At 36.2% G+C, this 25597-nt stretch overlaps 1 protein-coding gene across 3 annotated transcripts; it reads left to right on the forward strand.

Annotated features, from left to right (window-relative positions):
• The first annotated feature begins 7732 nt into the window (after nt 1-7732).
• Nucleotides 7733-25311, forward strand: LOC9308105 (sacsin). 3 transcript variants are annotated; one of them, XM_002871990.2, is made up of 13 exons: nt 7733-8249; nt 8431-9157; nt 9483-15448; nt 15652-17126; nt 17412-17675; nt 17985-18205; nt 18728-18996; nt 19392-22353; nt 22440-22572; nt 22994-23517; nt 23609-24499; nt 24703-24879; nt 24975-25311. In XM_002871990.2, exons 1-13 carry the CDS (start codon nt 7921-7923, stop codon nt 25170-25172), a joined length of 14136 nt encoding a protein of 4711 aa, XP_002872036.1. In that variant the 5' UTR covers nt 7733-7920; the 3' UTR covers nt 25173-25311. The 3 variants fall into 3 exon arrangements, with proteins under 3 accessions (XP_002872036.1, XP_020877963.1, XP_020877964.1); XM_021022304.1 differs by having other exon boundaries at nt 7948-8249; nt 8541-9157; XM_021022305.1 differs by lacking the exon at nt 7733-8249 and having other exon boundaries at nt 8438-8446; nt 8541-9157.
• The last annotated feature ends 286 nt before the right edge of the window (nt 25312-25597 follow it).

Below are 25597 nucleotides of genomic sequence, written 5' to 3' on the forward strand. Positions count from 1 at the left end.
AAAAAATAAAGAAACTTAAAAATATAAATAAATATTTTTGTTCTTATGTTATAAGTATAACTTACAAGATTCTTCAATACCATTTTTTTTTTTCAATACCATTTTATAACTAATTACTGTGCAAATGCTTTTAATCAAATAGTTAACGGTTATCTCTGCAGCTTGTTCCATCGAAGTTAGATTCTAATATATATTTTTTTTTTCCTCAAGTTAGATTCTAATAATAAATCGTGTTATTTGGTGTAAGAGGGATTAGGTTATGGATCGGTAAAGTAAAACAAAACAATTACACTTGTAAGGGCATTAATGTCTTTTAAAAGACAGAATCAGTTGGACGTACAATGTTTACTGATGTCGTATGTCTTTTCCCTAGTTTTAAGGCTTTACCTTTTTTAGCTATCAAATACCAAACTCAATATTACTATTTAAATGCCCGGGAGCCTCTGCTTTATTTACATTTTCATGAAGTTTATAATGAAAAATGTAACAATCTATACTAGTATAATCGCAGCACTTTTTGTGACGAGTGGATAAAAAAGCTTTCGGGTATATCGGATATTTGACCTATTTTAAAAATTCTTTCACAAAAAATTTATTGGGTCGGGTTATATTTAACCCAACTCATACACCGGATATTCTATATTTAATAATTTAGATTTTTAGAAGATTTGATTAAGATTTATAATTATGATTCTCCTATCATCTTTGTTTGATTTGTTTTTAACTGTTTTGAATCATCATATAATACATAAAGTAAAAAAAAAAACCAATTTTTTTTCTACATATACTGTGATTCGAAATTTTAAAAACGGACATATATTATCCAATTGACGAAAATGTGTGTTCAACGTTCTACATCGATTAAAATATTTAGACAATGATTCAGAATCATATCATAAATAAGAACATTAATAAAATAAATGAGTTTTTTGGCGGGATGGATTTGGCGGGACGGGTTTTTGAATCAACAATAATAAAAAGATTAAAATATCATTAATCCGCCGCTTCAATACGAATTTAATCCTTATTTTTTTTAATACAAATCACATGACGGGTTAAGAAATTACGGAACGGGTTATATTTCGGAAATGATTTATATGGCGGACGAATTTGAATCAATACCGCTTTAATACGGGTTAAATCCTCAGTTTATTAATAATTATCTCGTGGACTCGTGGTATATTGTTACTTAATAACAATTGTAAACTATAATATAAATAAATATGTTATAAGGAGATACAATTTACAAAATATTTTTATACTAACTTTAAAATTAAATCATCCCGCGGTGTACCGCGGGTTAAAATCTAGTAATTCGGATATAAAAGTTACATACAATGTAAGGAAGAAAATTCTTGAAATATAAACATTGGCGAAAAAAACAAATATAATGTAAAAATTTCTTAATTGTTTCCATAATATTAACATTGTCTTTCTCCCAAAAAAGTAGGTTCTTGTACAATCACAAAGCACACACAGATCCGATTAAGATTTACACTGCACAATACTCAAGGAACGTGTCTTCTTCTTTTTCTTTAAAGAACATGTTTTAGTTTGAAGGTCTAGAGTTTTAGTTTGTTCCATAAAGTTTGATTTTTTAAGTTTTTGTTTTACTTTTTATTGATTAAAATTAATATATCGTAAATTTCAAGACGTAATGATTAACTGTTTTCTAATACTATTGGTTCAAAGTTATTAAAAAATATTTAGTATAAAAAGTAATTGACAAATAATTAAACAATGATTGCTTCTTAATATATATGAAAACTCTAAAACATCAATTTTCTAGGAATAGAGAGAGTAATAAGAAAGTGAAATTTCTTCATGAGAATTTTGCAAAAGAGACAAAAGCTGATGCCTACAACAATTAAGATTATAATAACAAAATTATGAACAGAAAAAAAGACACGTTGAGTCTTTTATTGCTTTATATCTTTCTGCACTTAATAAACGAAATTTGAGTATTTGACTACAATGAAAAGCTTTTTTCTTTCTTTTTATTGTGATCTTGTAAGAAAAATTAGTGTTTACCAATGTCATTTATTATTATTATAGTTTGAAATATATGATCACCAATAACAAGAAAAGTTGGAGCTGTGGTAGTGTGGTGCAGTGATGAAGAAATTATACTAAACTAGCAAAATTAATTTAAAAGTTTTTGAAATCTATTAGTCAAGAAGAAATCGGTAGCTCAATGGTTTAAATCTAACACCAATATAGACTCATTTTTCTGCAATTGGGCCAATTAAATATCGACAACCACAAATAAACATCGACGAACATCATCACTATATATCCAAATGCTCCTCAAAGAGGCATATATATAATTGTCTTCCCCAATTTAATATTTTTGTCAATTTATATTTGCTTCACACCCTACCATTGACGGCTGTTGAAGAAAAAAGAGACTAAGAGAGTTAACTAATGAAGTAATGACTAATGAGTAATTATACTTTTGCTTTAGTTAAAGAGCCGGCTTTAGCCGTTTTTTTTACTTTCTTTTGTTTAGTTTTTGTTTTCTACTTTATTCTTCTTATCAACATCTTAATTGGAAAGTAATAGAGCATAAACGAAGAAGATAGGGGTTACAAAATATGCATATTTGTTAAGGTTAACATGTATTCTAAAATATGATGTACGTTAGCCATACGGCAGAACATCGATAGACTTCAAATGTATTAAAGTGTAAATGCTTCGTCAAATTATGCGATATAATGGATTATTGGATTATATCTTGTGCACTAAAAATATAGACTATTTCAAAGAAATGTTGAATAACCAAATTAGACTCTGAATAATCGTTATTAGATGTAAAACCTATACATGGATAATGTGGATTTCTTCTAGATCGACTCTCCTTGTAGAAACAATATATAATTGACATAGTATAATAGCAAATTGATTATATGGTGTAATAGCTGCAAAGGATTTGGCCTTGTAGATGTCGGGTTTGGTAGATGAAACCATTTGTTTCCGATTCACCATCCATGGCAGATGTGAGATCCGGTGTTGTCACCGGTTTATTTTGGCGTTTTGTAACTGTGTTTTTTTGTTTAGAACAAAATATAATTATATTTTTAAAAAATTGATAATGGTAAATAGTTAAGGATATTGAAAAAGGGTTTAGGGCATTTCCAACCATAACACTATTTTAGTGTTGAAATAACACTATATTTAGTGTAACTTTAACACTAAATTTTTTTTCTTCTCCAACCACAACACCAAATTTTACACTAAAAGTACTATTCTCTATTATTATATTAGTTAACTAAAAGTTCTCTTTATTATTTAATAGTTTTTTAATTCATTAATTAATATATAATTACAAACCATAAATGGTTAAAGTGTATTTTATTATCTATTTTCAATCAAATTGCGTATTAGTTTCAATACGGCTGACTAATTAATAATTTATACTATCAAAATTTAAAATACAAAAAAAAGTGATACATTAACTTTTTTAGTTACAAAAATTATTTAGATTAGTAAATAATAATACAAATCAAAGTTACTCTGCTATAACTATACAAGTTTTTTAATATATAATAATACTAAAGTAAAAAATAATAATATTTTATCTTTTGCAGTTGTCTACAGTAACACACCAAATATAGTGATATACTGTTCAAAAAAAGGAATCACACTATAATAGCGTAAATTATACAGTTTGGTTGGAGAGTAAAAAGTAACATTCCCACTCTATTTTAAAGTTTTGCAGTCCCGTTGGAGATGGCCTTAGGGCCATCTCGACCTGACCCTAAATTAGCTCTAACTCGTTTTTAGTCCGCTAAATTTTGCATAATAGGGTTAAGCCTTTTTGTAACCCGTTTTTAGTTTGCCATTTTTTTCAATTTTTAAATTTATTTTTAACAATATTTTTATGGGTTTAAATAGTCCAGATTTTTTTTTCTTTCTTAACTAAGACCATCTCCAATATATTTATCTATTTTTGCCTCTAAAATAGAGGAACTCTATAATAGAGATGATTTTTACTCCAATATACTCTTCTATTTTTTTCCTCTAAAAAGAATATTCCAAATAGATTATATTTTTATTTTAAGTATTATACCTTTTATTTATAAAAATTACAAATTACTATAACTTTTACAAAAATTTCATATTATTTTAAATAATAATTTATTATACTAAATACATTGCATCAAATAAAAATAATAATACATTGCATCGGCATTAGTGTATTTTCCACAAATGATAATAGTTTAATTTATCTATTTTAATCATAATAAAAAATTGAAAGTTAAGGGACTACTTTGAAAAGAAAAAAAACTCTATTATAGAGAAAGAAATAGAGTTATAGCAATATCTATTTAGAGGAGAAAATAGGGATGAGTTGGAGTAAATTTTACTCGAAGATAGAGTAGAAACAAAAATAGAAGTGGATTGGAGATGCTTAAGATTATGAAATCTACTGTAGAATTTGGCTTGTTTTCTCTTAAATAAAATTAAAACGTTATCATGCGTCCATAGATCAAGTATTTGTTTCATATCCTTGAAGCTGATACCTAAAACTGAACGTTTGATTAAGATCATACAAAGAGGTGATGATGTTCAAAAGTCAAAACTACAAACAAATCCATCAAAAAGTTTGAAAAGTCCAAAACTCAAGTCTTCTTCGATCAATCCACTATCTCCACTATCTTTGTTTCTTGTAAGAACAAAAACAAATTATGAAATATAAACACTAAAAACTCAAGAAATAACTCACCAAATCACCAATCTACACTTGTGTTAGAATTTTTTATTCATGAGCTACATGCAGTAATTGTAGCATCATCGTCTTCAATATAAAAATGATCTTCAATATTCCCTATATTTTAAAGATATAAGTTAGTTAATAACATAAGACATATTAACTGAATTTGAAATTTTACCTAACAAGCGCAAATTAATGTTTGCACAGTTTTTGGAAGAAGGATAAGAACTCAATACTCTCCGATACTGAAAACTAACTGTGATGCTAATGTGGTGATTGAGACCCTGAGCAAATTAGATACAATGGAAGTTAAATCTCCATATCGTTTGACTGTTAGGACAGAAATGGCCCATAAGCTTTAGTCAGCGGCAAAGAAAAAACTGAGACTACCCTTATATGGTTTCCTGAATTACTACTACTGCCTTAAAATTCCTAAACCCAATCATAGAATTGTGACCAAAAAAATCGGAAATAGGAAACTTGGTAACATGGTACTGTAATAGGAAATGGGATTTGGAGGGCACAAGAGAGATTAGAGATTCAAAGGGTATACAAATCTAAAACAGTTCCAGATCAGCATAGACATCACAAATCTGAAACAGTTTACAAAGTGTTATACCCCTCTGGTTCTCACAATCAGAAAGCCACCTTCTTGGCTACACTCAAAACATTGAAGAACAGCATTGCGATAGTCATGTCTTTGCAGCTCGTGTCCTCCACTGAACACACTCCCACATCAACCCAAATGGCGCCCTCCTTCATCCAGCTTTTCGGGACCCGAGTTCCTAAGCCCATGTCATGAATCATAACATCTGCTTGCTGTAAACTCATCCTTACGCCATATCTTAAACAGGGATTCAAGTATGCACAACATATGAGGAAGCAACATATAACATCTGCTTGCTGTAAACTATAACATATAACTCTATTATAGAGGAAGAAATAGAGTTTTTTTTTATATATAGAGCAGAAAATAGCAGTTTCTGTTTAAAGGTGAAAATAGGGGAGAGTTGAAGTAAATTTTATTTTAAAATAGAGTTTAGAGACAAAAAAAATAGAAATGTGTTGGAAATGCTCTACGATTATGAAATATGTTATAGTATTTGGCTTGTATTCTAAGAAATAAAATTAAAAAGTTATCATGCATCCATAGATGAAGTATTTATTTCATATTCTTGAAGCTGACACCTAAAACTAAACGTTTGATTAAGATCATACGAAGAGGTGATGATGTTCAAACGAGTTTTTTTTTTTTTTTTTTTAAATTTATTTCGTCTATTCAGTTTAATTCTAAATTAAATAAAGTATAAATCAATTGTTTTGGTCAACTGTTGAAAATCGTAGGAAGAGATCGCAATAATTTTGTTGAAGAAAAGTTGTCAATGTTTTTGCTTTTTAACATTTTCTATTATTTTACTTACAGGATGAAGAGATTGCCAACGGTAGATCAAAAGCTTGAAACTTCCATGGTTGTAAGCGTCTTCATCTCTAGGCTGGGTTAATCATCCTAATAGTTTTTCAAATTTGACTTGGTATTTTCTGAACTAGATCTAAGGACACTTTCAAGTTCAAAAGGATCATGTGATTTACAATACATACAACATTAGTTACGTTAGATGTATATGAACATGAATATGATAATGAACTTGTAAGCTAAGAGTGAAAAAGATATTTACCTCATTCAAATTAGCTTCAAGTGGTGATTGAGTGAGAAACTCATATGGTGGAAAAGATATTTACTTGGATCCACTTTTTCTAGCAAACACCTCATACGTGGAATTCTATCAAGTAGAGACATTTCAAGTTTATCTTTATTTATGGTTTATGTCGTGGTTTCATATTTTCACTTTGTTAAAAACTATTTTTAGTAATTTTTATCTAATATCATTTTCTTATATTTTATGAGTAGTAACTAACACACATTTAGTGATTTGTTGGATAAACAAAGTGTGATTGATGACATGGTTTTAAATTTCTTATTTTATTATTCGTAAAAAGAATCCATGAAACTTTTTTCGGATACTAGTGTTTGCATAATCACAAATAAGAAAGTCAATTTAACACATACGTGATATGGTAAAACTACCTTCTTCCTCCCACATCTTCTCTTGGAACTCCATAATCTTTCCGAAATCCCAAAACATGACGAAATTTATGTGAGAATTTTTTAATATTAAATCTCACTTAATATTGTTGTACATTTGCACTTTACCTCTAATTTTACTTTTGACCGCGCTTCTTATTATTCAATTAGTTTCTAGATTTAAAAAAGATTAATAATTCAAATAAACTATCGATGGATATGTAAACTGATAGTATATCCACAAAGAAAATATAAGTTTTTGCTGATATATATATATATATATTATAAGAAGTTGAAATAAATTGATAAATCAATAATTATGAAATAAACCAATTACCAAATAACAAGTAAAAAATTAATAGTTGACCAACATGTAAATCCATGAATTTTGAAAACAATCAAAATTCATATTTTGGCATGTTTTGTTGAAAATGATCTTATTTGTAAATCCATTTTTTAAACCCTATAAATGATAATTAATTAAATATTTATTTATCTAATTATTTATTTCTATATAAATATAATAAATATTTTTAAACAAATATAAAATTAATTTTAATAGCTTAAAATAAAATAATTTCTTTTTTTTATAAAAATCTATTAAATCTGTAAATTTTTTTAAAATTTTTTACTCTTAATGAAATGATTAATCAATATGATATGTGTCTCATTTTATCTCTAATTAATTAATTAATTTCAAGTCTATGATTTAACATTATCAAAAAATTAACAACAACTTGGTAAAATAAATATGTTTTAATTTTTGTGGACAAATTTGTATAATTTTAATAAATACCTCATCTGAACATATTTCTACTCTATACTTTCAAGTTTCAATATCCTTACCAGGCCTTGAATTAGAGGCCCAAGTAAAATGTCAAAATAATGTTTCTTCACATTAGTAACAATCGGCATTAATTTAATAGTCTTAACTCTTAATTCTGCAATTTCCTTCCAAAGTAAAAGCTCCGCTTAATTCTTCTCGAGTCGATCTTCTTCAACCTTGGCTCGTCCTGAGTCGGTGCAATCAAAATTCTTCGAGATCGTAATCTCATCTTCTTCATATATCCATGGGGCTATAATCATCTTTCTGCAGAAACAGAGATAACGTTTAATTTCGAAGATGGATTCACTTCTTCTCGAAGATTTTGGGCAGAAGGTGGATTTGACCCGACGAATTCGGGAGGTTTTGTTGAACTATCCGGAAGGAACCACCGTGCTTAAGGAGCTTATACAGAACGCTGATGACGCCGGAGCTACTAAAGTCCGTCTCTGTCTTGACCGTCGGGTTCACGGCTCGGGTTCTTTGCTTTCGGACTCTTTGGCTCAGTGGCAAGGTCCTTCTCTATTGGCTTACAATGATGCTGTTTTCACTGAGGAGGATTTTGTTAGTATCTCTAGAATTGGTGGAAGTGGCAAGCACGGTCAAGCTTGGAAGACTGGTCGATTTGGGTATAATTTTTATTCCTTTTCTCTCTGTGTGAATTACTCTTTTTTTTTTTTTTTTTTCCGTTGTTTCTTGCTTATGGAGATAACAATTTACTTCTTAAGTATGTGTTTGAGTCAATCTCAGTGTGTCACAGATTTGAACATCCCTTGTTTTCTGATAAATGTTCTTACTTTGGTATTATAGGGTTGGCTTCAATTCGGTATACCATTTGACTGATATACCTTCTTTTGTGAGTGGAAAATACGTGGTATTGTTTGATCCTCAAGGTGCTTATCTTCCAAATATTTCTGCAGCAAACCCAGGGAAGAGAATTGATTATGTTGGTTCTTCAGCTCTATCTCAGTATAAGGATCAGTTTCTTCCTTATTGTGCCTTCGGATGTGATATGAGAAGTCCTTTTCATGGTACTTTATTCCGTTTCCCTTTGAGGAATCCAGAGCAAGCAGCTTCTAGTAGGCTTTCAAGGCAAGCCTACTTTGAAGATGACATTTCTTTGATGTTTGATCAACTTTTCGAGGAAGGCGTTTTCTCGTTGCTATTTCTTAAATGTGTATTATCTATTGAGATGTACACTTGGGATGATGGAGATCCAGAGCCCAAAAAGCTTTATTCATGTTCGGTCAGCTCACCAGATAATGATACCGTGTGGCATCGCCAGGCAGTTCTTAGACTGTCGAAGACATCTATTTCTGGAGACAGGGAGATGGATGCATTTACTCTGGAGTTCTTGAGTGAGTCTGAAAAGGGAAGCCAAAGTCAACGGAGAACAGACAGGTTTTACATAGTTCAGACAATGGCATCAGCGTCCAGCAAAATTGGTTTGTTTGCTGCCACTGCATCCAAAGAATATGATATTCACTTGCTACCGTGGGCTTCAGTTGCAGCATGCATATCAGATGATTCATCAGAGGTACTGTGCAATATTAATTGGGCCTTTTTGCTATCTGCAGTAATTATTTTTGCCCATGTTGCACCTTCGCTTTTTTGAGTGTGTGTGCCTATCATCCAGATAACATGTTTTAACCTGTTAAAATTGTTTATATTTTTTTCCCATGTTGCACCTTTGTGTACATTCTGGCAGTTCTGAACATATAATTTCGTTTATTTATCTGTTTTATCGTATAATTGCATTCTCTTCAATTATCATGTTATTAATCTGTAATGCGAAGGAAGTCATTTGTCACTGCTTTTCGATTGGAGCTTGCATTCACTCTGTCTTCATATGGTTTTGACAGAATAATATCCTAAAGCTTGGGCATGCTTTCTGCTTTCTTCCCTTGCCTGTACGAACTGGATTGACAGTACAAGTCAACGGATACTTTGAGGTGTCATCAAATCGTCGCGGTATTTGGTATGGAGAAGACATGGACAGGAGTGGGAAAGTTCGTTCAGCATGGAATAGGCTTCTCCTGGAAGATGTGGTAGCTCCCACTTTTACACGATTGCTTCTTTGTTTGAGAGAAGTGCTTGATTCCAGGGATTCTTACTTCTCCTTATGGCCAAGTGGATCTTTTGAAGCACCATGGAGCATATTAGTTGAGCAAATTTACAAAAATATCTACAATGCTCCTGTACTGTTTTCGGATCTTGACGGGGGGAAATGGGTGTCTCCTGCCGACGCTTACCTTCATGATGAGGAATTCTCAGGGAGCAAAGAACTTGCTGATGCCTTATTGCAGCTTGAAATGCCTATCGTGTGCCTCCCAAGACCAGTTTTTGATATGCTTTTGAAACACCCTTCCTTTTTACTTCCAAAAGTGGTTACTCCAGATAGAGTGCGCAACTTTCTCAAAGAATGCAAAACACTTTCAGCTTTGAAGAAATCTTTGAAGCTAGTATTATTGGAATATTGCCTGGATGATCTGACTGATGATAGTGTTTGCACACATGCCAGCAACCTGAAGCTGCTTCCATTAGCAAATGGTGACTTTGGCTTCTTTTCTGAAAGTACAGAGAGTGTCTCCTATTTTATTTGTGACGAATTGGAGCATATGCTTTTACAGAAAGTTTATGACAGAGTAATTGATAGGAATATTCCTTCACCATTATATAGCAGACTTTTTGCCATTGCAGAGTCACAAACAGCAAATCTTGCAATTTTCAGTATCCACAACTTACTCCAGTTATTTCCTAGGCTTGTACCTGCTGAATGGAAACACAGAAGCAAGATTTCCTGGCATCCAGAATCGAACCGAGATCATCCATCGTCATCATGGTTTGTTCTCTTCTGGCTGTATCTTGACAAACAGTGTCAGAGCCTATCACTGTTCTGTGATTGGCCAATATTGCCATCCACGTCTGGCTATTTGTTTATAGCCTCTCCGCAATCCAAATTAATCAACGCAGAGAAGCTTCCTGATGCAGTCAGAAATGTCTTAGAGAAGATTGGTGGCAAAATATTAAACAACAATTTTAAAGTTGAGCATTCAGACTTGTCCTCCTTTGTTTCGGATGCAAGTTACACAGGTGTCTTAGAGTCCATTTTCGATGCTGCTTCATCAGATATGGATGGGGTACAAAATTTAGTTTACGATTTGAATGCTCAAGAGAAGGATGAACTTCGTAGTTTTCTTTTGGATCCAAAATGGCACATAGGACATCAGATTGGTGACCTATATCTCAGAATCTGCAAGATTTTGCCCATTTATCGCATTTATGGAGAAATCAGTGCTCAAGAATTCAATTATTCTGATCTTGTTAATCCTCCTAAGTACTTACCTCCATTAGATGTACCTGCCTGTCTTCTAGGATGTGAGTTTGTTATATGTTGCCAAGGTAGCGAAGAAGATGTTTTGTCAAGGTACTATGGCATTGAGAGAATGAGGAAAAGTAACTTCTACAGACAGAATGTTTTCAACAGAATTGAAGTTTTGCAACCTGAGATTCGTGATCAGGTAATGATTTCTATTCTGCAGAATCTTCCACAGCTGTGTCTGGAGGATAGATTATTGAGGGAAGAATTGCAGAACCTAGAGTTTGTTCCAACTGTAAATGGTCCTCTTAAGCGCCCATCTGTTTTACACGACCCTCGTAATGAAGAGTTATATGCTTTGTTGGAAGATTCAGATTGTTTCCCCGGTAGCGGATTCCAGGGATCTGCTATCTTGGACATGCTTCAAGGTTTGGGCCTTAAAACAACTGTTTCTCCTGAGATAATATTAGAGAGTGCACGATTGGTGGAGCGATTGATGCACAAGGATCTGGAAAAGGCACATTCACGAGGTAAAGTGCTTTTTTCATTTTTAGAAGTCAATGCTGTGAAGTGGCTGCCTGATCAGTCGAGTGAGGATGATGGAGCTATAAACAGGATATTTTCACGAGCTGCGACGGCTTTCAGACCACGAAATCTGACATGTAACCTTGTTAAGTTCTGGAGTGAACTTAATATGATTTGCTGGTGCCCCGTTTTAGTGTCCGCTCCATTTCAAACTTTACCATGGCCAGTTGTGACATCTACTGTTGCTCCTCCGAAGCTTGTACGTCCAAAAACAGATATGTGGCTTGTATCTGCATCCATGAGGATACTGGATGGTGAATGTTCTTCTACAGCTCTTGCATATAACTTGGGGTGGTTATCACATCCAGGAGGAAGTGCAATTGCGGCTCAGTTGCTTGAACTTGGAAAGAACAATGAGATTCTGATTGATCAGGTTCTTCGGCAGGAACTAGCTTTGGCAATGCCAAAGATATACTCAATTCTTGCAAGGTTACTAGGTTCAGATGAGATGGACATTGTTAAGGCTGTACTTGAAGGTAGTCGCTGGATCTGGGTAGGTGATGGATTTGCAACTTTGAGTGAGGTTGTTCTCGATGGCCCTCTTCATCTTGTTCCTTACATTCGTGTCATACCTACCGACTTAGCTGTTTTTAGGGGACTATTCGTAGAGCTTGGTGTTCGAGAATTTTTAACTCCATCTGATTATGCTGATGTTCTATGTAGAATAGCTGTAAGGAAAGGTACTTCACCTCTTGATCCTCAAGAAATCAGGGCAGCTGTGCTGATTGCGCAGCAGTTGGCTGAAGCGCAATTTCTTGACAAAGTCACAATCTATTTACCTGATGTTTCTGGTCGACTCTTCCCTTCAAGTGACTTGGTCTATAATGATGCGCCATGGTTGACTGCATCAGACAATCATAACAGCTCGTTTAGTGCAGAGTCTACAATGCTATTGAATGCGAAAAGAACAATGCAAAAATTTGTCCACGGTAACATATCTAATGAGGTAGCGGAGAAGCTTGGTGTTCGCTCTCTTCGTAGAGTCTTGCTGGCGGAAAGTGCTGATTCAATGAATTTTAGTTTATCTGGGGCTGCTGAGGCCTTTGGACAGCATGAGGCGTTGACCACCAGACTTAAACACATATTAGAAATGTATGCTGATGGGCCTGGGATTCTTTTTGAGCTGGTTCAAAACGCGGAAGATGCAGGAGCTTCTGAGGTGACATTCCTTTTGGATAAGACTCATTATGGGACGTCTTCACTCCTATCTCCTGAAATGGCAGATTGGCAAGGCCCTGCTCTGTATTGTTTCAACAATTCGGTTTTTACTCAGCAAGATATGTATGCAATCTCACGCATTGGTCAAGCAAGCAAACTTGAAAAACCTTTTGCAATAGGAAGATTTGGGCTGGGATTTAACTGTGTTTATCATTTCACAGATATCCCGGGGTTTGTTTCTGGAGAAAACATTGTTATGTTTGATCCTCATGCCAATCATTTGCCTGGTATTTCTCCAACTCACCCAGGGTTGCGGATTAAATTTGCTGGAAGAAATATATTGGATCAGTTTCCTGATCAATTTGCACCATTCTTGCATTTTGGTTGTGACTTAGAGCATACATTTCCTGGTACACTCTTTCGATTTCCTCTTAGAAACGCCAGTGTTGCTCCCAGAAGCCACATAAAGAAAGAAACATATGCTTCTGAAGATGTGTTATCCCTCTTCACTTCCTTTTCCGGTGTAGTTTCAGAAGCTTTAGTTTTTCTGCGGAATGTGAAAACAGTATCAATTTTTACAAAGGAAGGAGCTGGTCATGAAATGCAGTTACTGCATCGTGTTTGCAAAGATCACAATGTTGGGCAAGATACTGAACCAAAGCCATCTAGTAAAGTGTTTAGTCTTCTTGACGAAAGTATTTTTGCTGGAATGAATAAAGATCAGTTGCTAAAAAAACTAAGCAACACTGTAGTTAAAGATCTGCCGTATAAATGCCAGAAGATTGTGGTGACCGAGCAAGATTCATCTGGATGTATCTTACATGGATGGATAACAGGTGAATGTCTGAATGCCGGAGTAAGTAAAAAGAATTTGAACCTTCCAGAAATGTCCCATAAGTTAATACCATGGGCTAGTGTTGCCGTGCTTATAAATTCTGTCAAGAGTGATAATGTAGAGGACCTGGCTGCTAGCAATTCTAATATATTTGGGCCATCTACTATTTCAATTCAGAATAGAAGAAATTTTGGGGGCCGTGCATTCTGCTTTCTGCCTCTACCTATAACTACTGGCCTCCCTGCGCATATCAATGCATATTTTGAGTTGTCATCCAACAGGAGGGATCTTTGGTTTGGTAACGACATGGCAGGGGATGGAAAAGTACGCTCGGATTGGAATCTTTACTTGATCGAGGAAGTTGTCGTACCAGCCTATGGTCATTTGCTTGAAAAAATTGCATCTGAACTTGGTCCATGTGATTTGTTCTTCTCTGTCTGGCCAGTAACTCTAGGAACAGAACCTTGGGCATCCTTGGTTCGGAAGCTCTACAGTTTTATTGCGAATAACGGTCTTCGTGTCTTATATACCAAAGCAAGAGGGGGCCAATGGATTTCAACTAAGCAAGCAATTTACCCTGATTTCAGCTTTCCTAAGGCAGAGGAGCTAGTTGATGTCCTAGCAGACGCTGGTCTCCCTGTAATTAATATCTCAAAGACAGTTGCGGAAAGATTTGGAGAGGCCTGTTCATCCTTGCATTTTATGACACCCCAACTGTTAAGGACTCTGTTGACTCGGCGAAAACGTGAGTTTAGGGATAGAAATGGCTTGGCCTTGGCATTGGAATACTGTCTTCTTGATTTAAAAGTCCCTTTTCTGGCGGATCTACTTTACGGTCTACCCCTGCTACCTCTTGCTGATGGTTCATTTACAACCTTTAGCAAGAGTGGGACTGCTGAGAGAATCTTTTTCGCAGAAGAGATTGGGTATGAAATTTTGAAGGATTCACTTCCTCACCAACTCGTGGACCGCGAAGTGCCGGAAGGAGTTTATAGTAAGCTGTTGGCTGTAGCTCAAAGCGAAGAATCATGCATATGTCTTCTCTCTTGCAATTTGCTTGAGAAGCTCTTTTTTAAGCTACTGCCAGCAGACTGGCATCTCTCAGAAAAGATACTTTGGACACCTGGGCAACAAGAACATCCAACAGTAGAATGGATAAGGGTACTGTGGAGCTATCTTAAGTTATCTTGTGATGACCTCTCAATATTTTCTAAGTGGCCCATATTACCAGTTGAAGATGGCTGTCTCATGCGACTTATTGTAAATTCTAATGTTATTCGAGATGATGGCTGGAGCGAGAACATGTCTTCATTATTACTGAAATGTGGATGCCGGTTTTTAAATCGTGAGCTTCCAGTAGAGCACCCTCAGTTGGATACATTTGTTCAGCCACCAACAGCAACAGGCATATTGAATGCACTTCTTGCTGTTTCTGGTGGGCACGAAAACATAAAGGGGATTTTCCTTAATGTTTCAGAAGGAGAATTGCATGAACTTCGGAATTTTATTCTTCAGTCAAAGTGGTTCTCTGGTGGACATATGAATGAGGTCCACTTTGAGACCATCAAACACCTCCCCATATTTGAGTCATACAGAAGTAGAAAACTTGTAAGTTTGAACTGTCCAGTTATGTGGCTCAAACCCGATGGCATCAGGGAGGATCTGTTGGATGATGATTTTGTACGCTTGGATTCAGAGAGGGAGAGAGCTATCTTCAAAAGATACTTACAAATAAAAGAGCCCTCAAAAATGGAATTCTACAAAGCTTGTGTACTTAATCGCATGTCGGAGTTCCTTTCTCAGCAAGAAGCTCTGTTGGCCATTTTGCATGATCTAAATGATCTGGTCGTTGATGATGTTTCTCTTCAGTGTGAACTATCTACAACCCCTTTTGTTCTTGCAGCGAATGGATTATGGCAACAACCTTCCAGGTTTTTCTATCTTATCACCTTTTTCCTATTCTGATACATTAAATCATAGACTACAGCTGCAACTTGGTATTAGCTATTTTTGTCTGCATTTAAACGCTTTATACAACAACCTGATATTAGCTATCGTTGTTGGCATTTACACACTTTTTATAGAGAAACTGGATATCTCTATAGTTGTATTCATATTTTTGTCCTCTTTTCAGGCTTTACGATCCTCGTGTTCCTGCGCTACAGGAGCTTCTTCACAAAGAAGTCTACTTTCCTTCTGAGAAATTCTCAGATTCTAAGATCCTGGATGCTTTGGTTGGTCTTGGACTTAGAACAACTCTGGATTGTTCTACCTATTTGGATGCTGCTAGAAGTGTGTCAATGTTACATGACTCGGGAGATTTAGAAGCATCGAGATATGGAAGAAGACTATTATTCCATATCAAAACTCTTTCTGTCAAACTATCATCCAAGACAGGTGAAGCGAACCATGATGAATCACAAAATATAATGTCCATTACAAGCGAAGACTCGCTTGATGGAGAAACCTATCCTGAATATGAAACGGAGACTAGCTATCTTGGGAGCTTGCTCACTGAACAATCAGAGGATGAGTTTTGGTGTCAACTGAGGTCTATCCCATGGTGTCCGATTTGTCTTGATCCACCTATAGAAGGAATTCCATGGCTGGAATCTAGTAACTTGGTGGCATCACCAGATAGAGTAAGGCCCAAGTCTCAGATGTTTTTGGTGTCTGCCACAATGCACTTACTGGATGGCGAGTGCCAGTCATCGTATCTACATCAGAAACTTGGGTGGATGGACTGTTTAACTATTGATATCCTGTGCAAACAACTAATTGAGATATCAAAATCTTATAAAGAACAGAAGTCTCGTTCCTCAATAAATCCTGATTTTGAGAGCATGTTACAAGGCCAAATTCCTCTACTTTATACCAGACTGCAAGAACTTTCTAGGGAAAATGACTTTCTTGCCCTTAAGTCAGCACTAAGTGGTGTTCCTTGGGTGTGGCTTGGTGATGATTTTGTCTCTGCAGATGTTCTTTCTTTTGATTCTCCTGTGAAGTTTACCCCTTATCTATATGTTGTCCCTTCAGAATTATCAGACTTTAAAGAATTGCTTCTAGAATTGGGTGTGAGACTTAGTTTTGATGCAGCAGATTATATGAACACTCTGCAGCACTTGCAGAATGATATAAAAGGATCACAGTTAACAGATGAGCAGATAAATTTTGTCCTTTGTGTTCTTGAAGCCATTGCAGACTGTTTTTCCGAGGTGTCATCAGATAGTGATAACAATTCAGTGCTAGTTCCTGATTCCGCAGGATTTTTGGTCCCGTTAGATGATCTTGTTTATAATGATGCACCATGGGTAGACAGCAGTTCTCTCTCTGGGAAAAGGTTTGTACATCCTAGCATCAACAGTGACATGGCTAATAGATTGGGGATACAATCTCTTCGTTGTATCTCCTTAGTGGATAATGATATTACCCAGGATCTTCCTTGTATGGATTTCACAAAGTTGAAGGAGCTTCTATCACTATATGCCAGCAAAGATTTCTTGTTGTTCGATCTTCTTGAGTTAGCTGATTGCTGCAGGGTTAAAAAGCTGCATATCATCTTTGACAAGAGGGAGCACTCTCGCAAGACCTTGCTGCAGCATAATTTAGGTAGTCAATGTTTTGAGCTTATTATTAGCCTTTCAATTGATTCTATTATATTCTTTAAATTTTGTGTTATCTTGGTTTTTACCTATGCTTTCTCTTTCAAATTTTGGAGAATGGCGGAGGTATCTAATGTGGATAAAATTTTCGCTACCAGAAAGGATATTTTTAGCTTCTACTGGATATTGGCTTCTTTGTTGCTTGGTTTTAAATATGTGCTGAGTATTTTGTTTTGTCGATTTGTAGGGATGTATACCTTGATCCTCTTATTAACGTACTCTTCTTTTTCAGGTGAATTTCAAGGACCTGCTCTAGTTGCCATTTTAGAAGGGGTTACATTGACCAGAGAGGAGGTTTGTAGTCTTCAGCTTCTTTCACAGTGGAGAATTAAGGGTGAAACTCTCAACTATGGGTTGGGCCTTCTTAGCTGTTACTTCATGTGTGATCTTCTGTCTATTGTTTCTGGTGGCTACTTTTACATGTTTGATCCCCAAGGAGCGACCCTTTCTGCACCCACGACTCAGGCTCCAGCTGCAAAGATGTTCTCCTTGATAGGTATGAACTTCTGGTATTGCTTTCCTACCTTTCTTCCCCATGCTAAAACTGTGTGACAATAATCACTATCATGGTAGCTTATATCTTAAATGACTCATATTTATTCAGTAACTGGTCCTGATGGGAATAAACCACCTCATCCTTAAAACTGAATTTTTTGGTTCATTGGTCGTATCAGGGAGGGATCATATTTTAGCTTTATTTACATTTGTCTTACCGTTATCTGTAACTCAACAATTATTAAATACTATTCAGTTGACTTGTTTCTTCTATAAGTTTACCTTCTATTATTTCCTACTGTTCCTTTAGGTACAAATTTGGTAGAGCGATTCAGTGATCAATTCAATCCCATGCTAATTGGCCAAGATAAGGCATGGTCATTGACAGATTCCACCATTATTCGGATGCCTTTATCAACTGAAATCTTGAAAGATGGACTTGAGGCGGGGTTAGATAGAGTGAAGCAAATATCTGACCAATTTCTGGAGAATGCCTCCAGAATCCTTATTTTCTTGAAGTCAGTTTCACAGGTATTATAATCTATATCTACACTACCGTGGACGTCATTGATTCTTTTTTTATGGCAGTAAAACTCTATTAAATTCAAAACTGTAATACATAATACAACTTAGAAACTGAAAAAAATCTGGGCTTGAACACAGTCTACCATACTGTTGTTACGAACTGTTAAGTAAAGATTTATTTAACTAATTAGATTGTTCTGAGGCCGTTTTCAATGATGGGATATTTTGTTAGGTATTTTGTTTGAATTTGCAGAAGCACAAAAATAAACTGTGTTTGGCATTCTTCCATCTGTTGTATCTCTCAACTGTATTTTGACAGTTACTTGGATATTTTGGATTATTGTAAGTTGAAGTTCAAATTTGAGGAATGAGTGAGGTTTGACTTTTGTCCTCGATTGTATGGAACTCTATACATTTGTCATGTTAAATCACATGTGTATGTTCTGAAATCTTGTGTTTCGTTTTATTAACTTGATGTTTATTCTATGAATCAAACCTAAAAACGTGGAAAATACTTGTCAACTTCAGGTTTCATTTTCCACATGGGAGCAAGGAAATGCAAAACCACATCAAGATTACACGCTGCATATTGATTCAGCATCAGCTATCATGAGGAATCCCTTCCCGGAGAAAAAATTGCAAACATTGAAAACGAGGCTTTTTGGTAGCTCCAACTCTGGTGTTAAATCACGAATAATAGAGGTTAACCTACATATAGGGGAAAACAAACTTCTGGATCGATGGCTTGTAGTTCTCCGCATGGGCTCTGGACAATCACAAAACATGGCTCGTGACAGGTACAAAGTCACTTACTATTTACTCAACATTAAAGATTCTGGCAGTAGCCTATATGCTTTGACGTTCATATCACCTCGAAATCCTTGTCAGAGAATAAAACGATACCTATATTCTCTTTCAGATGTTTAATCTATCTTTTTAAATTTAAGATGTTACCAATTCTGATTAAAACCATGGGCAGCAAATACATTCAGTTCATTGTGAAAGTATGTCACTTTTCCATACTTGATAACCAAAGAGTTGGCATGTCACTGTTCATACTAGTTAATTAAACTAAATTCTTTTTTTTTATTTATGAAAAAAAAGAATTTCATTTAGTCAAACGTATTGATGTGATGAGTGTCCTAGAGGTAATCATGTCTCTATTTGTTGTTGAAATGTTACTTATCTGCAGGAAGTATCTAGCATACAATTTGACACCTGTTGCTGGAGTTGCTGCACATGTATCTCGAAACGGTCGTCCTGTTGATGTTCATCCAGCCAGCCCCATAATGTCCCCTTTGCCTTTGTCTGGTAGTGTGAATCTACCTGTCACCATCCTTGGATGCTTCCTCATTCGGAATAATTGTGGTCGTTTTCTTTTCAAAAATCAAAATGAGAGAGCTATGTCAGAGCCACAGCTTGATGCTGGAGATAAATTGATTGATGCATGGAACAAAGAGTTAATGTCATGTGTACGTGATTCTTACATAGAAATAGTAGTGGAGATGGAAAGGCTACGTCGAGAACATTCAAGCTCTTCCATTGAGTCAAGTACAGCACGTCAGCTGGCCCTTTCTCTTAAAGCCTATGGTCATCAGTTGTATTCCTTCTGGCCACGATCTAATCAACATGCTTTGCGTAGCCAACATGACGGTGCTATAGCAACAGAAGTGCTCAAACCGGAGTGGGAATGCTTGGTTGAACAAGTTATAAGGCCGTTTTATGCTCGTGTTGCTGACCTTCCTCTGTGGCAGCTTTACTCAGGAAATTTGGTCAAGGCTGAAGAGGGTATGTTTCTTACACAGCCTGGTAGTGAGGTTGCTGTTAATTTGCTTCCTGTTACAGTTTGCAGCTTCGTGAAGGAGCATTACCCTGTGTTTTCTGTTCCCTGGGAATTGTTGGCTGAAGTCCAGGCAGTAGGGATTCCAGTTCGAGAAGTTAATCCAAAGATGGTTCGCGTTCTTCTAAGGAAGTCATCTGCATCTATCGATCTTCGATCTGTTGATACGTTTATTGATGTACTTGAATATTGTCTATCAGATATTCAATTTATTGAAGCACTTAACTTTGAAGGGGCTAACATGGATGAAGGAAACAGTACTTATGCTTCAACGTCGACGTCTACTCAAGCTCAGGCTGGCTCTAGTGATGCTTTTGAAATGATGACAAGCCTGGGGAAGGCTTTGTTTGATTTTGGTAGAGTTGTTGTTGAAGATATTGGTCGTGTTGGAGATTCGATTGGTCAAAGAAATAGTAATAATAGATATAGTAATGCTGACCCGAGGTTCCTATCTGCAGTTAATGAACTTAAAGGATTACCATGCCCGACTGCAACAAATCATTTAGCACTCTTGGGTAAATCTGAGCTATGGTTGGGCAACAAGGAGCAACAGACACTGATGTTGCCTGTGTCTGAACGATTCATCCATCCAAAAGTGTTTGACAGATCGAGCTTGGCTCATATATTTTTGAAGTCTTCTGTTCAAGCATTTTTAAAGTTGAGGATCTGGTCTCTTCCTTTACTGGCCAGTAATATGAAATATCTTTTTCATGACCACTGGATTAGTTATATCTCAGAATCAAACTCTGTGCCATGGTTTTCATGGGAAAGTACATCCAGTTCTAGTGATGATAGTGGTCCCTCGCCTGAATGGATACAACTCTTTTGGAAGAATTTTAATGGATCAGCAGATGAGCTCTCCCTCTTTTCGGACTGGCCTCTGATTCCTGCCTTCCTTGGCAGACCAATTTTATGCCGTGTAAGGGAGAGACACTTAATCTTTTTTCCACCACCGGCTTTGCAGCCAATCTCTAGAAGTGGTACTGATATGCATCAGAGAGACAGTGATATATCCACAACATCAGTAAGTGACGGTTCCTTATCTGAGTTAATACAACAGTATGTTTCAGGCTTCGACCAAGCACAGAGCAAGCATCCTTGGTTGATTTTATTACTGAACCAGTGCAATATACCTGTTTGTGATGCTGCATATATTGATTGTGCTCAGAGATGCAAGTGCCTGCCTTCCCCAAGCGTGTCACTTGGTCAAGCTATTGCCTCCAAGCTTGCTGAAGGCAAACGAGCTGGCTACATTGCTGATATCGCTTCCTTCCCAACATTTGGCCGTGATGAGCTGTTCACCCTTTTGGCTAATGATTTCTCTTCTAGTGGTTCAAGATATCAAGCATATGAACTTGAAGTACTAAGTTCACTTCCTATATTTAAGACTGTCACTGGGTCTTATATGGATTTGCAAAGGCACGGTTTGTGTATAATCTCTGGAGATTCCTTCCTTAAACCATATGATGAATGTTGCTTTTGCTATTTACCAGATTCAGTTGAATGTCACTTTCTCCAAGCCCTTGGGGTCACTGTGTTGCATAATCATCAGACTTTAGTAAGGTATGGGTTAGCTGGGTTTGAAAGTAGATCTCAATCTGAACAAGAAGACATACTAATTTATGTATACGGAAATTGGCTGGATTTAGAGGCTGATTCTACTGTGATTGAAGCTCTTAGGGAGGCGAAATTTGTCAGAAATTCTGATGAATTTTCCTCTGAGCTGTCTAAACCGAAGGACTTGTTTGATCCTTCTGATACATTACTATTGTCGGTCTTTTTTGGTGAAAGAAAACTATTTCCTGGAGAAAGATTTTCATCAGAAGGCTGGCTTCGCATTCTACGAAAAGCTGGCCTTCGAACTGCAGCGGAAGCCGATGTCATACTTGAATGTGCCAAAAGGGTGGAATTTCTGGGTAACGAGCGTAATAGAGCTTCTGAAGAAGATGATTTTGAAACAGATCTTGTATATTCTGAGAAGGATATTTCTGTTGAGTTATCAACATTAGCAGGATCTGTAATTGAAGCTATATTTTTAAACTTTGCTGGTTTTTACAGCACTGCATTCTGCAACACTCTTGGTCAGATTGCTTGCGTACCTGCTGAATCAGGGTTCCCAAGTCTTGGTGGCAGAAAAGGTGGCAAAAGAGTCCTTACACGTTACAGCGAAGCTGTTCTTTTACGGGACTGGCCCCTTGCTTGGAGCTCTGTTCCTATTCTTTCAACTCAGAGATTCATTCCACCTGAATTTTCATGGACAGCATTACGGCTAAAAAGTCCTCCAATTTTCTCGACTGTTCTTAAACACTTACAGGTAAGGTCACTCTTCTTCTCTCTTTGATTATGTGTGTACCCTTGTCATGGACATGAGAAGAAAAAGGCCTGATCATATATTCCCAGGTAATTGGACGGAATGGTGGTGAAGACACTCTTGCTCACTGGCCCAATGATCCAAATGTGATGACCATTGATGTTACTTCTTGTGAAGTTTTGAAGTACCTGGAAAAGGTTTGGGGCTCTCTCACTTCTTCAGGTATGTATACTACACTTAATTTATATTACCAATAGAAAAGTGTAATCGACATTATAGCTTTTGCAGCTGTAAATTCCTAATCTGGCAGACGATCTAAATTTTAATTACAAAATATCTGGGAAAGAACAAAGAGCCTATTAAGTTTTAACCAATAGGTGGTGTGAACAAATGCAGTAGTAATAGTAAAAATAGTTCTCCATTGTTTGTGGTCCAGCCTTGCAAGCCGCAATAATGAATTGCTCTGGACAACAACAATGTATTTCATCATGAAATACCAGAACCAGCAAAAATTGGATTTATGTTTGCTGATGCATAGAATATTGGATATTTATGATAATATGACTGCCGTAAGAGTTTTCTATTATTATTTTGAAATCTGTGATGGTATTTTTTACCCGGCTTTGTAATTTCTATCATCCAGATATTTTGGAGTTGCAAAAGGTAGCCTTTTTACCAGCTGCAAATGGGACACGCTTGGTGGGAGCAGGCTCCCTTTTTGTTCGCCTACCAATCAACCTATCACCTTTTGCATTTGAACTTCCTAGTCTCTATCTACCTTTTCTGAAGATCCTTAAAGATTTGGGACTTAACGATGTGCTTTCAGTTGGTGCTGCAAAGGATATCCTCTCCAAATTACAAAAAGCATGTGGTTATCGGCGTTTGAACCCGAATGAGCTTCGCGCTGTGATGGAAGTTCTTCATTTTCTCTGCGATGAAATAAATAAGACAAAGCCACCTGAAATAAATACTATCAAACTAGATGTGATTGTCCCAGACGATGGCTGCAGGCTTGTTCACGCACGATCTTGTGTGTATGTCGATTCCTTTGGGTCACGCTATGTGAAATACATAGACACTGCAAGGTTAAGACTTGTTCATCCACATCTTCCGGAGAGGATCTGTCTAGATTTGGGTGTGACAAAGCTTTCTGATGTTGTTATTGAGGTATGCATGGCATCAGTTTCTTTTGATCTTGTCTTTCTTTTTGTTATATTTATGTGTGAAACAATCTCAAAATAATTGCTTCTTTACCTAGGAACTTGAAAACGCTGAACATATTCAAACCTTGGACAACATAGGATTTATATCACTCAAGGCTATCAGAAGGAAGTTGCAGAGCGAGTCGTTTCAAGCTGCTTTATGGACTGTGAGCCGTCAGACCACCACTGTGGATGACTTGACTTTTGAGGTTATGCAACATTCTCTACAATCTGCGTCAGAGAAAATTGGTTTTGTCAGAAATATATATACTCGATTTCTTCTCCTGCCAAATTCCGTAGACGTTACCCTCGTGTGTAAGGAATCCATGATTCCTGAATGGGAGAATGAATCGCATCATCGAACAATGTATTTTATCAATCATCACAGAACGTCTATCCTAGTTTCTGAACCGCCTGGATACATTTCTTTCCTGGATGTCATGGCAACAGTGGTGAGCGAGGTTTTAGGCTTTCCAACTTCCCTGCCTATTGGATCTTTATTTTCATGTCCTGAGGGATCTGAAACTGAAATTGCCGCTTGCCTGAGACTATGCTCTTATTCTCTTACTCACACTGGCACAGCTGATAGTTCTATTGGCCAAGAGATAATGCCACAAGATGCTGTACAAGTACAGCTTCACCCTTTGAGACCATTCTTCAAAGGGGAGATCGTTGCTTGGAAAATCCAACAAGGAGACAAGCTGAGATACGGAAGAGTCCCAGAAGATGTTAGACCTTCGGCTGGTCAGGCCCTTTACAGGTTAAAGGTTGAAATGACACCTGGAGAGACTGGTTTATTACTTTCATCTCAAGTTTTCTCCTTCCGAGGCACGTCAATCGAAAATGAAGGTCCTTCGATTTTGCCTGAGGTACTCCCCGCAGTATCTGATAACAAATCTCAAGAAACTTCAGAAAGTTCCAGAACTAACAAAACAAGTTCTAGCCAGGTTTGTTACATTTCTCGTGAATCGTTGGATTTAATCATACATGCTTGCTTTTCGCCCCAATATTTGTATTACCTATAATCTATGTGATTCTAAGAGACAAATGGATATACTGTTTTCTTCAAAATATTTATCATCTTGTGATAGTTTGATCTTGAATCGTGTTCTGGGGATGATTGATTGGATTTGTTCTTTGTGACCTGCAGCCTGTGAATGAAATGCAGTATGGTCGAGTCACAGCGAAAGAATTGGTCGAGGCAGTGCACGAGATGCTCTCTGCAGCTGGAATCAACATGGAACTGGAGAATCAATCTCTACTACTAAGAACCATAACTCTTCAAGAAGAACTCAAGGACTCTAAAGTTGCATTCTTACTTGAGCAGGTTCGATATACAATCAAATCCTTTATACTTAGAAAACACAAATTATGACCATAATGACGATTAGCAACACATTTATGTCTCTGATTTTCTTGCAGGAGAGAGCAGAGGCTTCCATGAAGGAAGCAGAGACGGCGAAATCACAATGGCTGTGTCAGATATGTCAGATGAAGGAGGTGGAGATTACTATTGTACCATGCGGACATGTCTTGTGTCGGGATTGTTCAACTTCAGTCTCTAGATGTCCCTTTTGTCGTCTTCAAGTCAATAGAACCATCCGAATCTTCCGACCGTAACTAACACCAAATCAAATATTAATTACCCAATTATCAAAGGTTTTGTCCTCTATTCAACCTGTAATTCATTTGTAAATACGTATAGGTATGTTTTCACTTTGTATCTTTTAAGTTAAGAAAATATTATTTTAAGCAGCTATTAGTCTATCATTTTTAAGTAGTTTTTCCCAAAAAAAAATTTTGTCACAAGTGTGGTAATTTATATTGAAGCCAAAACGGAGCCATTACAAAAGTTAACAAATGGCTTACTGTAGAAACTATAACAGAACTATGAAAGGGAAGAGTGATAATCCTTTCACTATTCTAAAACAGAACCCAAGTAGTTTTTCCCATTAAAAGTGAGGAAAAAAGTTACGTGCAAAACCTCAAAACGTCTTACATTTTGAAACGGATGGGGTATATATTAGTGAAATATTAAATAAAAT

This window comes from Arabidopsis lyrata, assembly GCF_000004255.2.
Source record: "Arabidopsis lyrata subsp. lyrata unplaced genomic scaffold ARALYscaffold_6, whole genome shotgun sequence".
Lineage (NCBI taxonomy): Eukaryota > Viridiplantae > Streptophyta > Magnoliopsida > Brassicales > Brassicaceae > Arabidopsis > Arabidopsis lyrata.

What these genes read in the sequence shown, in the direction of transcription:
- LOC9308105 (XM_002871990.2), top strand. Translation starts at nt 7,921, where the DNA reads ATGGATTCACTTCTTCTCGAAGATTTTGGGCAGAAGGTGGATTTGACC. An exon ending in TGGAAGACTGGTCGATTTGG is followed by an intron (nt 8,250 to 8,430) that starts GTATAATTTTTA and finishes TTGGTATTATAG; the next exon opens with GGTTGGCTTCAATTCGGTAT. An exon ending in GGGCTCTCTCACTTCTTCAG is followed by an intron (nt 22,573 to 22,993) that starts GTATGTATACTA and finishes TCTATCATCCAG; the next exon opens with ATATTTTGGAGTTGCAAAAG.